The sequence below is a fragment of the Trematomus bernacchii genome, unplaced genomic scaffold (assembly GCF_902827165.1).
Source record: "Trematomus bernacchii unplaced genomic scaffold, fTreBer1.1, whole genome shotgun sequence".
Lineage (NCBI taxonomy): Eukaryota > Metazoa > Chordata > Actinopteri > Perciformes > Nototheniidae > Trematomus > Trematomus bernacchii.
The window spans coordinates 24,416,413-24,427,728 of NW_022987720.1; the positions used below are offsets into that span (position 1 = coordinate 24,416,413).

General features: G+C 38.9%; 1 protein-coding gene across 1 annotated transcript; it reads right to left on the minus strand.

The window, feature by feature from the left end:
* Nucleotides 1-1,802: 1,802 nt before the first annotated feature.
* Nucleotides 1,803-8,856, minus strand: gdpd3a (glycerophosphodiester phosphodiesterase domain containing 3a). The gene is made up of 10 exons (XM_034142314.1): nucleotides 8,410-8,856; nucleotides 7,845-7,887; nucleotides 7,071-7,206; nucleotides 6,303-6,348; nucleotides 5,946-6,064; nucleotides 5,085-5,174; nucleotides 4,794-4,927; nucleotides 4,537-4,596; nucleotides 4,264-4,315; nucleotides 1,803-2,027 (listed from the first exon to the last, which is right to left on the minus strand). Exons 1-10 carry the CDS (start codon nucleotides 8,546-8,548, stop codon nucleotides 1,899-1,901), a joined length of 948 nt encoding a protein of 315 aa, XP_033998205.1. The 5' UTR covers nucleotides 8,549-8,856; the 3' UTR covers nucleotides 1,803-1,898.
* Between the last annotated feature and the right edge of the window lie 2,460 nt (nucleotides 8,857-11,316).

An 11,316-nucleotide genomic window follows, 5' to 3' on the forward strand; every position in this document is an offset into this window, starting at 1 on the left:
TCAGATTGCACTTCACATGGAGCCCTTTATGGCTATCAGCTTGATTGTTGATACAGTCTCATAATGCTGTTACAGTGTTATCATTTCCTGCTCTGGATGTGGGATACAAGTCATTTAGCACTGCTTGCAAACGTATCACATTTACACAATGTGAGGAACAAGTATTTGCAGTTTATGTGAGACTTAGACAATCTTGCACAGGAAGGATGGGGAAGTCATTGGGTTGTTGGGGGTTTATTGATGTATTTGCACTACTATATTGAGGCTGTGTTTGCTTTCCTCTTAAATGTATATAGCCTATGCAGCAGTTGAAAAAAAACAATAGCATTTTTCTTGCAGAAATGACTTTTGCATGATCACACTTGCAGATACACATTTCTCTGTATTTTTTCCCACATTTTTTCCAATGTATTTAGTTGTAACATGTGAAAACAAAAACGTTCTATTTTCAGCCCTGGCTGTGTGACAACATGAGTCTTACTTCTCTCTTGGGTCACTCTTTGCATGCTGATCCACTTATATTCCTATAACTCACACTGCAGTGCCAAGCAGGTCAGAAAAACACAGCCTTTGTTTCACCAACAGCCTGGTTGATTATTATCACAGTGGTATGGCCGGACTTTGACCGTAGCCTGGGAAAACAAGGACACAGGTGAAGCTAACTGCACATAAAACCCTCTGTTTATATTTGCCTGTATAAGTGACTGTATTTAACACAGATGCACAACAGAGCGTAAATACAACATTAAAAACACTACGCAACTATTGTGACATGTCTGCTGTATCAAAAATGTTACCTTTGTGTTGCTTTCATTTTCAACCCTTTGTGTGATTTTGATGATAACAGCACAGACAAAGAATACAAACGCATAACTTTTACTCAAACAAATTAAATAATGTCAGGAAAAGAGACACAGTCCAGGACTGGGAGGTCAAGCTGTGATCTGCAACATCTTAAAACACTGTTGCACAAACAGACAGCTGAAACAAAATAAGACTATTGTAAACATGAACGCCACCAAAATCTCACTTATTTTAAAATCCAATCAAGACCCAACTTTCGATAGTCCATTCAGATGAAACTGTTGTGTAATAAATTACAAATCTTGTGTTATATGCTGCCTTTCTCCATTATGTAATGTTATCTATATTATTATAATCCTTATTATAACCTTCATGTTTTTAGTTCTTCTGTGCTTTTTGTTAGATGAGTTTATAATGGGACTAAGTTGCAATGTTCTTGCGTGTATGAAAACTTGTTGAAAATTATATAATACAAAAAAAACCTGGCATCAACAAGGATAAACCCACCCCTCCTCCAGTATTTCTCAGCAAACAAACTCCAATACATACTTCCTCCCAGAGGGTCTGGAGGCAGCCCAGTGTGAGAAACTGCATCAGTGACCTTAAATGGACCAGCTAAAGGAAATGGCATCCATTAGATTACAAGTTCCCCTTATTGTGATGATGATGATGATGATTATTATTATTATACATTTTTTCCAGTTTGTGTTCTTTCTTTTATTTATGTGATTTACTTTCTGTAGGCCCGGTTCACTTATACAAGAAATACAAATACTCTATCCCTGTTATATTTGTTGCTGAGAAGGAAAATTCCCTGACTGTTTCTTTAAACTCTGGGCTGTGTCTGACAGGCTGGACGTAATTCTGTCAACACAGTGATCGAGGATTGAGATAAAAGAGTCGAATCACTGTTTTGTTCCCCGTGTTTAATCATTAACACAACTTCACGACTAATCTCCTCACTTAACAAGAAAAACGTCTCACACTTCTTCTTTACATCCTTTTCAGTGTCATTTATTTACATAATCCTCATTTATAAGAAAACTGCCATTGTCGAGGTTATTCATTGTTGTTATGTGGTGGTGTGTTTGGGGTCAATCCTCCATTCTGTTTCTGGAGAGGTAGCTAGAAAGAAGAGCCGGGTAGTCACTCATCACCCCGGTGGCCCCGACGTCAAACGCTGCTTTTATGTCTTCATCTTCATTGCACACAAACAAATGCACCTGCAATCACAGATATATTAGTCAACCTTAGTGAGTGATCTGTCTGGGGTCCAGGAGAACAAGCAGCTTGAAAAACAAAGTTAAAATGGGTTGGTCAACTTCTCAAACATTCAGGGAATAGAGCCAATGTCAACAAAAACAAAAGGAAAGGTTGAAATCACACAGCGTTCTATTTCTGACATCCTTTCTGCAGTTTTTAGCTACTGTGCGTGATCAATAAAGCACAAACACATGTCATACATTTGGAGGGTGGCAATTGTCTCAGATTTGACAGCAAAAACAAAGCCTCAGAGCATAAAGGACTACTTGTTCAGACTGAAGTGTCGACTAATAACTCATATTCCTCAGTGTTATGAATAACCCTTTAACTGCCAGACCAAGGAAAAAGCTATGGAAAAATTATTTGTTTGCATTTTTTATCAAATGGGCCACAAATAACCACAAACCATTTTTATTTTTTGACTGACCACACAGTTTTGTTTTTATGAGCCTCTACCAACTGGTCGAGCTGGCCTTCTATGGTAAAAGTGCATTTTCAACAATCATCATATACAGTACAGTATTTGTATGCATCAAACTCAAATAAAACACAAACTGAACTACATTTGTTTCTTTTATGGAAAATGAGCAATATATACAACCAGATGTATTCATAAAAGATAATAAATTATAATTGTAAAAAAAATGTTGGGGAAAAAGGTAATGTAAAGTGTTTTACATAATAAAAAAAAGACTTGCTCATCTTACTGTATATGCTGAATTGGCCTAACAAGAAACCCCTGGCCTAACAGCAAATGTCTATCCTGTGTTGGCCTAACTTGCTCATCTGTGTGCAACTTTGGGCTGAATGCCATGCATGAAAGGTGCTATATAAATGATTATCATTCTTTCACTCTGAGACTCATAAGGCAGTACTAGATGTAGTAATATTACCATGAATCTAGCCATTTATTTACCATATTTTATTGGAAAACATCTCTGAAACTCTGAAAAAGTCATATTGCTAGTTTACCATAAAAGGCCAATTCGACCGGTTGGTTGAGCATATTTTCCCAAAAAGAATTACACCCTTGTTAAAACTTTTTGTGTGCATCAAGTTATCTAAATATGTTCAGTAAGTGCTCTGACACTAAAATATGTCAAAAAGTATATGGTTACCTTACAAAAGTTGACCAAAAAGAGTGATTTCTTCAGCAATGATCTTTTAGCATTGCCAACTTCCTCAGTGGAAGCTAGCTGAAGGGCTTTCTGTTCGAACCACAGTGACATCTAGAGGTTGTTTTGTGCATAACATGTCAACCAAACGGTAGAGCTGGCTGAATCAGATGGCGTTACACTTTTTTTTTTCAACAAGTTATCAAGACACAAAATGTGCTCTACCAGGTGGCGCTGGCAGTTAAAGGGATATTCTGTATGTTGTGATTTTAGCATTTGCAGACGTTTTACATGCACAAAAACCTATATAACACACTACAGGAAAGGGAAAACCCAAAAAGCATAATAGGCCCCCTTTAAAAAACACAATTTTTAATATTTAATATCAGCAGTATGTAGATACTTTTATTGGGGAGGGAAATGCATTGGTAAAATAATGTCTCTTTACTTGTTATTTCTAATATATATTTATTATTTTCCTGGAGAGAGGAGCTCTGAACTCATCCCTCTGTTTTGATGTGCAGTATGAGGAGATGAGCTTTTCTTAGTCACTTACTTAGAATTACTCAAAGGCATTGAGGCCCTCAGCAGCTGACAAGGCAACGAGAAACAACTTCATGCTCAAACTATTTAAGTGTTAACTCAGGACAGAGGCGATGCATTCGAACACATCGTGAGCGTTACTGTTTGTAAGCTGAAAAACTGAAGTGTAATGATCATTAAACCACTAATAATTCAATTAAGTATTACATATGATGAGGCAGTCGCAAGCGGTCAAAATTAAACTGAATCTGCTCTTTTTTCTTGTTTTTGTATCCAGGAATTAGGATTTGGTTTATGTGTCTCTAAGATTAAGAAAGCTACATTTATTTTAAAATTACCCAGTGGATGTTTTCATAAGTAGTGTCTTGATGAGCCAACACTTGATTAAAAACTGTGCACAAGTCAGATTGTAATTACTCTTATACTAATTGTGTTTCCTATTCATATCTCAACTTTTACATTTTCAAAGGTTCTTGTTTTTGTGCATTCCTGTGATGCACTTAAACAACTTTTAGGGATGTATTATGCAGTTTTATACCTGAATTCCACGGGCTGCGAGGTGTTTGAAAAGACTCTTCCTCATTGTTACTCTGGAACGACAACATACATACAAATTAATTCAGTTTCTACACAAAAAGCATTAAACAAAAATCAATTATTTCGGTCTTTAGCCTTGCATAAAAGCATTAACCCATGCATTCAGTGGATTTAATGTTCTCAGTATTGTTTACGTTTCTCTCTTTCATGACCATTTCAGATTGCAGCAAAACAAAGTCAGTCATAAGGAAGGCTGCAGTGTAACTTCACTCACTTTTCTAACAAAGAGACGACCAGCGTGTTCCTCAGCATGGGCTTCTCAGGAATGAACGTCCTTCAGCACCCAGAGACAGAGAAAGAAACAGTCAACATGTCTGTACTGTTAGTAATTTATTACTATGAATGACTTATCATTGATATGAATAAGGGCCACCATTTTAATGTAAATTACGTGTGCCCCTCCCAGTGTTGAAATGACACCCACGCCCTTGCATGCAAGAACACGCACACAGACTCAACACGCAGCCACACCTGTTGATGATGCGTGGCAGGTAGAACTGCAGTAAACTCTCTCCCAGAGGCACAAAGGGCAGCAGGCCGCTGTAGAAAAGCAGGAGCATGAGCACAACTCGGTTCTTACTGAAGCTGTACGGCATGGAGTCGTTCTGAGAAGATAGAAAAGAGACATATTACAGTTCAATTTCACCTCTTTATTATTTCAGGCAATCATAGTATTTTAAGAGGCAAAAAGGAGATGTTGGCTGTGAATTCTGTGTAAAATGCTGCACAGGTCACTTTGTCGCCCCCAGGTGGTAAACGTACCGTTTTGCGGCACTCCTCTATAACCGTGGAGTTCACAGAGGCCCAGAGTGTGAGCTCCTCCCTGTTGTAGCGTTTAACCAACTCTGACACCTGAAAAGACAGCAGAAGGTCACAGGTTAAATGTGATGGTGGTGGAGAAATAATGAGGTGTATATCAGTATACACGTTAATGTATAAAAATACTCAAAGGCAGGATGTCATCACTTCAAAAAATATTATTTACATGTTGGAGTCTTAAAGGGGGCCCATCATGCTAATTAACAGGTTCATATTTGTATGTAGTGTCTCTACTGTGACATGTCTCCATGCTTTAATGTTCAAAAAGCTGTTTAATTTGCTCATACTGCCTGTGCTGCAGCACCTCTTTTCACCCTCTGTCTGAAACCAGAGCCCAGTCTGCTCTGATTGGTTAGCTGGCTGGCTCTGTTGTGATTGGTCAACTGCTTAGAGAGGTCCTGCCCCTTAGCCTATCACGTACAATGTGTTGAAGCGCTAGCCAATAGAAGCGTGAGTGTTACGTCAACACATGTACACAAAGGAGTCCAATGGAGGTGTTTCAGGCAGGGGGAGAGTGTATGGGAGAGAAACTCCCTCTGGAGGGAACTTTGCGATTTAAGCCTTTGCAGACCATTTACATGCACTTAAACCAATATAATACACTACAGGAAAGGCAAACACCCACAAAGCATAATAGGACCTCTATAAAATGCATGCAATGAGTTAATTTGGACATTTGACTGTATAGTTGCTGAGCATTACAAATGCATCAACACCATTTTCATTTTATTTTTGTTCTTTTATGTCATTGGGGAAGTTTTGAAACTGTTGAGTTATGAGTGGTTTTGTTTTTATGTTTGCTACCTTTTCCATCAGCTGTTTGTTGTTCTCTTTGATCTCAATGCTGACAGGCATCTTGGGGAACTTCCTGAACACATCCTCCAGCAGAGAGAACTTCCTGTCTGCACCACTACTGTAGCGACCTGAAGCAGAGCGATGGAAACTAAGATTACAACATAGACACACACACACACACACACACACACACACACACACACACACACACACACACACACACACACACACACACACACACACACACACACACACACACACACACACACACACACACACACACACACACACACACACACACACACACACACACCTAGTTGATTGAATCACATTTAGTTCATGATTGAGAGTAGAGGAGGAACTCACCTGCATAAAATGTCACCTCCAGTCTTTCTTTATACAGAGGCAAATCCTATAAGAGTTGAAAAGCATATGAATGGAAACTTAAAAAGTTATATCATTGTTATTATGAGTTGAAGATGGAATTAAAAATGTACATCCATGTTTGGATATTCTATGTGTAATGGATAAAAGTCAAACATTAACTTCGAAGGGAGTCCAATACTTAAGTGAACATTTACAAATTAACAAAGCCTTGAGTAATTGCTTTTTCATGCAGCTATTTTAACTAACTTGAACCATTGAGTGATATTTGTGTTGATTTGTACATTTATTTGTTTCAGATTATGATTCGTCACCAGGACGGAGCTGCCATGGAGGATCTTTACTCCCAGCGGCTCAGGAAGAAAGCCCTCAGGATTACCAAAGACCCCCATCACCCCAGCCACAAACTGTTCTGTCTGCTGCCGTCTGGCAGGCGGTACCGCAGCATCAGGACTAAAACCACCAGACTCAGGGACAGTTTCATCCCACAGGTCATACGACTATGAAACACCTCAGCTTGCACTATTTTTATTGTTGTTTTTTAAAATAAAAATGTGTTTTATGTCTTGTATATATTTATATTGCATTGTTGATGAACCTGTGACCCAAGTTTTTCATTCATTAAACAACTACTCATAATGTAACCCCTCCGGCACCAACATGGTCGACTACAAGCATAATCCCAACAAACTCGGTCAAACAGGCCTGAGCTTCTCTCTGAACCTGACCTTGTGACCTCTGTCCTCTCACCTGTAGACTGAGTGAGGAGACGGTGACGTCCTGGCCGGTCTGCCTCAGCAGGTTCTCATCATGTGACACCACCACATGTCCGTCACGTGTCAAGTGACAGTCCATCTCAAACATCTGTGTGCCCTGCTCCGCCGCACTGCAAACACAAGGTCATAATTATCTGCACAATCACTTTTTACAATCCTGTTAACTGAGGAGACATGCACCCTTCTCCTAAAATACTAAGGAAATAATATGTCTAATTGAAAGGATGTAAGACGATTAATACAGCGAAGACAGGATTGTACACTGTGTTACATATTTACTATTCTTACATAAAGCATACAGCCCTGAAATAAAGCATATTTGATATCTTTTGAGACATTGATACGTTTTTGACTACCAAAAAACAGGAAATACAGTAATATTCCCCAGAATTTCTTTAAAACTGAATTTTTAAACTGTTTTTTATTTTCTATATAATCAAAACACACACATTTAAGCAAGTCTTTTCGTTTTTGGACTCTGCATATGAGCTGCCTGTTCTTACCACTGAGATATCCAGCGGCCATTTATTTGATCTTTTTGAAAAACAATGAAATAACTTTTTTTATTTCACTGAGCCTCCCCTCAAATAGTTTAGAGCCCCCCTAGGGAGACTTTCAAAGCCTCTTTTCTAAGACATGTTATGAAGCTGGGCAAACCCTCCGTTTCGGTTAGAAACTCAGTTGGTCACAGGTTCTCTAAAAAGTAGATTTTCCTGGTGCGAAATCTCCTCTAGAGTTTGGTACTCACTGTGTGAACGCCCCCATCGTGCTCTCTATCCTCTCTCCACATCCTGGAGACACACAGAGAGGTGAGGGTTGATGATGGCAATCAGTAAAGATACAGAAAAAAGCACATTTGGACGAACGTTCTAAGAATATTGCATCACTGTGTCTTCTGTAGGTGTGGCAGAATTAATGGATAGTAAAAGCTCTGATCTGACAACATACTGCGAGTATTCAGGTGCCTAAAATGAAAGTCATATCATTATTTGTTTAAGCCATAGACACATTTAGCAAATTAACTAACCACAATTTTTGTCCATTTGCAATCAGAGTGTTGCGTTTGCTCACTTTATTACATCTTCATGAGCTTTTGTGCTGCAGGCTAATGACAATATTATCAACAATGACAATTAGATTTTAAACCCTTTGGAGACAGAGCTTTTGTGTAGATTATTTAACATGCAGTGTGTGAATCAAGTGAATAAAACAAGCCTTTATATGGGGAAACAAAAGTACTTATAAGAGCAAACAACCCTCTATTTTCTTGTCACTTTGTACGGACTGCACCTGACCGACAGTGACCCTCTTACCTCCTCTGTGTGAGATGTGTCTGCAGTAAAAAGGTGTGCGTTTCTTCTTGTGGAGAATCTGGGGGTTCTTCAGCAGGAACACCGAGGTGAGAGTGTATCCACCCAGAGCTGGGAGGAGGAAATACAGAAAACTGCTCATCCTTCTCCTGCGAATACGTCCAGTGAGGTCCTGATCGAGTCCTGCACAATGTCACCGCTGGACAGCAAAGACACTGATCCAAGTGTGTCCTTCAGAAAAAGAGTATGTACAACAATCCCTCTGTGTGTGATCAGATCCAAAAGCTTGACTGAAGACAACCTGCTCTCTGTTTTCTTCGAGAGACAAGAGAAAAACTGGACAGACCGGTAAGACGAAGGAAGGCTCTTTCTCGCTGATTCAAACTTCAAAGCAGTAAAAGTCTGTTAATAAAACACCAGCTCCTCACCCAGAGCTCACCTCTCGACTATCTGCCTCTGGCCTCTCCCCCGCCTGTGGCTCTACCTTTCCTCTCTGTAAACTGCTTTTGTTCCCGGGTTAGTGTTGGCTTTGTGTGTTTCCTTTGCCAATCATTTTCTAGGATTTAATTTGCTTTTCTTTGATAGCAAGTACTGTGATTATGACCCCAAAGCAACATTTTATGATAAAGAAGCAGTGGTTGTTATCTGTTGTGCAATCCAGATTACAGTTGAGGCATTATGGGAAATACATTTGTTCATAAACTGGTTAATCTTTAGAGCTTTTGGCTAAGAATATTTGAAAAGCAGATTTTGACAACGGGTCAGGTTCAAGTGCTTTACAAAAACATCCAAAGCATTAAGACACAGTGCAAAAGAAGCATATTATGAAATGCCATTAAAGCAGTCATTCAATAACCAAGAGAACATAAGTTAAGACAAGCTAAGATAGGATAAGAAAGGAAACAAAATAAAGTTACAGTGCAGTGTCTGATATGAATAAGAATTCAATTTAATAAAAGAAAGTGGCAACCAGGAAACACTTCAGCCTTGATTTAAGTGAGGAAGCAGTACACCTTTACAGAGAAATGGAACATAACTAAATGTTTTTTCCCGAAGTTCAGTTTTATTATGGGTTCAGCACAATACAAAAAAAAACATAGTCTATATGTAAGCAACTGTGAAAGTACGCACGGTGTACTTTGCAGCTGATATTAGGCAAACACAAAAGACATCAGTGGGTGTGCAGTAGGTTTGTACTTGTTTGACAAAGGGGATGTGGTGTACAAAGATACATTATGTCAACACACCTCTGACCCACAAGCCAGAAATATGAAAACAATAACTGTGCAGAGTCACACGCGCACACTACAGCACAAAGTCAGCAGAGAGAAGTGATGCATTGTTCAGGTTCAACAGAGAAGCAGGAATGTGACAAACAAAGGTGAGACAGGGTGAGTCCGCTCTGAAATGTTACAGCAAGCCTGGATTTCACCAGAAAAGTGAAATCTATTCACGACAAAGCCATGACCTCCCAGAAGTTTCTCACTTTTGAAGGTATCTCCTTTTCACACACATGTCAAAATCCAGGTCATTTCAACAGTTCAGGTTTCACGCAGTGGTGAGAGAAGTACTCAGATTTGTTACTTAAGATAAAGTAGCATTACGTAACTGTAAACATACTCGGTTACAAGCAAATGTCCTGCATTCAAAACCTTAATATCGGCATCACTTTAAGTACCAAGAGTAATAGTATTTGTTATGTGTAATAGCTAATTTCCGATGAATACAGCTGCTTTAAATTGCTTTACATAATGCTACAGGATTTATTTTTAGCCTATAAATACATGTCAACGTTTATTTGATAGGGAATTCATACTTTGTATTAGTTAATAATCTAAATCTAAAAAGTAACTCAAGCTGTCCAATAATTGCAGTGGAGTAAAAAGCACAATATTGGTTTCCAAATTGTAGAGTAGAAGTATAAAGTAGGCTATAGCATAAACAGAGAATACTCAATTGAAGCACAAGTACCTAAAATGTGTCCATAAGTGAGTAAATGTACTTTGTTACTATCCACTTCACGTTTGCATACGTTCATGTAACATCAGGGTCTGAGGGGAGGCCGTGCTCAGACATGTTATGGAGGCAGCTGTTTGAGCCACACAGCTGGAAAATCAAGTTGAGGGATGACACACAGTTATGTTCATTCTCACAATTCTCAGGCTTACACTTGGCTTCTGAGAGCTGGTGTCACACAGATATTAGATACAGATCAGTGGTGGTGTTAGGCACTTCCTCCTTTACTGTAGATAAAGGAAGAGAGTCTTGTGAGAGCCCTGTTTTCCATGGTAACAATGAGCGACACTTACTGAACAGGGTTTCCGTGGAAACAATCGGTGACACCTCCTGGAAAGCGTTTCCACAGCAACAATCTGTGGCACAGGTGCTGAGTGGAGGAACATCGTCCAGTGTTTTTCATTTACAAAGCCAAGCTAAACTGATGAGTTAATGCGAGTCCTGCCACATTAAGAAGCTAGATGTGTGCCTTAAGCTGACATCTTATTTTACTGGATGTTTACTCTGTTTTTACCGTGTTTGCTGATGTTTTCCTCCATGTCAAACAGTTGATTTTTTTCTGAATTAAAAAGGAGCCCAAATTCCTATTTAACTAATAGCCTAATAGGCCCTCTTTATCATTAGTGATGTCAGTTAGATTTGGTTAGGTCAAAGCTATGGAATATATTTTTAACCTCAGTTGTTGTGCTTCCCTACTTGTTTCTATTTGCTTGTTTTTGTTGTGTTATTGACACATTACGTGGTCCTTTTGATGACATCGTAGAGGCTTTTCACACCTATATCCGAGTGTCTGACGATTAGATCTAGCTATAGTCAAAGCGACCCCTGGAGTTAAATTAATGTAAAATAATAAGAGACCACAGGACAAGAAAAAAAAAAGAATTCAAACAGTCG

What these genes read in the sequence shown, in the direction of transcription:
- gdpd3a (XM_034142314.1), bottom strand. Translation starts at nt 8,548, where the DNA reads ATGAGCAGTTTTCTGTATTTCCTCCTCCCAGCTCTGGGTGGATACACT. An exon ending in ACAAACAGCTGATGGAAAAG is followed by an intron (nt 5,175 to 5,945) that starts GTAGCAAACATA and finishes CTGTCTTTTCAG; the next exon opens with GTGTCAGAGTTGGTTAAACG. An exon ending in TCGCAGCCCGTGGAATTCAG is followed by an intron (nt 2,028 to 4,263) that starts GTATAAAACTGC and finishes CTGTGATTGCAG; the next exon opens with GTGCATTTGTTTGTGTGCAA.